At 60.1% G+C, this 1237-nt stretch overlaps 1 protein-coding gene across 1 annotated transcript in view; it reads right to left on the bottom strand.

Annotated features, from left to right (window-relative positions):
- TSPEAR (thrombospondin-type laminin G domain and EAR repeats) overlaps positions 1 to 1011 on the bottom strand; it is an 11473-nt gene extending 10462 nt beyond the window's left edge. Inside the window, exon 1 of the mRNA XM_009879433.1 lies at positions 918 to 1011. Within this exon, the coding sequence (XP_009877735.1) occupies positions 918 to 1011 (94 nt within the window). The remainder of the gene's footprint in view (positions 1 to 917) is intronic.
- Positions 1012 to 1237: the final 226 nt, after the last annotated feature.

Here is a 1237-nt window from a genome sequence, read left to right as displayed (position 1 = left end):
GCCTGGAGAGACCAGAGCACCTGGGAGAAGAGGCAGTGGGCAGAAACTCCGATCTCTCCCAACTTCCCTTCTCACCACCATCGGGGCTGTAATAAAATGTAAATACAGGTGCCATCAAACCGAGCCAAGCCCCAGAAGTGTGGAGCCTGGGCCCAGGCAAGCACAAAAACTAGGCTGAAGTTTTACTATTTGTGCAGGAACCATGTGGCACAGGGACGGGAAAGTAGAGTCAGGGGATGGGGCTAGGGCTGCTCTCAGCACTTCCCTGCAGGAAATGCTGGTGGAGTTTGCAGCTCCTTGGCTGGGGGCAGCAGGATGGAAACTCTCTGGGAGGTTTTGCTGCTGGGAGAACATAGTTTGTGCCTGTCAAGAGCGCAGGGAGCCCTGGACAGTCTGGGGCAAGAGGGACTTTCCAGGGGGACTTCACGGTTCTCTATTTCTTCCAGCCCTTCCCCTCCCTACGTGTTTGTGCCTGGGGCTAGCAGACCTTGGGACAGTGCTTGTGCTGCAGGGGCACAGAGCTCTCCGCACAGCACCAAGAAGGCCTGTTTGCTCCCTGGTCCTGCACCATGTCAGAGGGCCGCAGGCACGGGGATGACCCCACTACCCGCTGCCCATAGGTGCAGGTGAGGTGCTGGCAGCTGGAGCACCTGAGGCATAATACCATGCTGGCACTCTGAGACTGAGTCCATTGGCACCCAGCCACCAAAACCCTAGGGCTGAGCTGCCAGGGAGAGGGCCAGGGCCCTTCACAGTGGCCACGTGCCCCCCAAACTGGAGCACACTTTCTGGGGTCTGCCCTGGCAGTGTGGGGGACATCCCATCCGTGGAGCTCCAGGCCATGTTCCCTCACCCAGGCAAAGCCTGCCTTGACACCTCTCTTGTGGTGTGCCCCCCCCGCCGGCCTTCGCTCTTACCTGTGCAGTGCTGCCACGTTGTGCCCCCCCAGATGAAGCCTCCATCAGTGGCCCAGTGGAGGAGGGTAAACCAGAGCAGCAACGGAGCCGACATTGGGGGGCTGGCTTCAGGGCGTCCATCCACTGGGACCCCCCTGATGTCCACTTCTCTGCACACAGGCAGGTGCTGCTTAGCTCAGTCCTCCTGGGAGCTCTTGCATAGTCTGCTGGTGGCACCACCTCCTCAGAGATGTGCCACGTCGGGCTGCTTCTTTGTTGCTTCTGGGGTGCTAAGCCCTGGCTCTGCCATCCCCTTGTGTGAGCATCGCACCTGGGGACAC

The sequence above is a fragment of the Apaloderma vittatum genome, unplaced genomic scaffold, assembly GCF_000703405.1.
Source record: "Apaloderma vittatum isolate BGI_N311 unplaced genomic scaffold, ASM70340v1 scaffold19462, whole genome shotgun sequence".
In the NCBI taxonomy this organism is placed as follows: Eukaryota; Metazoa; Chordata; class Aves; order Trogoniformes; family Trogonidae; genus Apaloderma; species Apaloderma vittatum.
The sequence above is the reverse complement of the archived record's forward strand: the minus strand, read 5'-3'. Positions and strand labels throughout refer to the sequence as shown.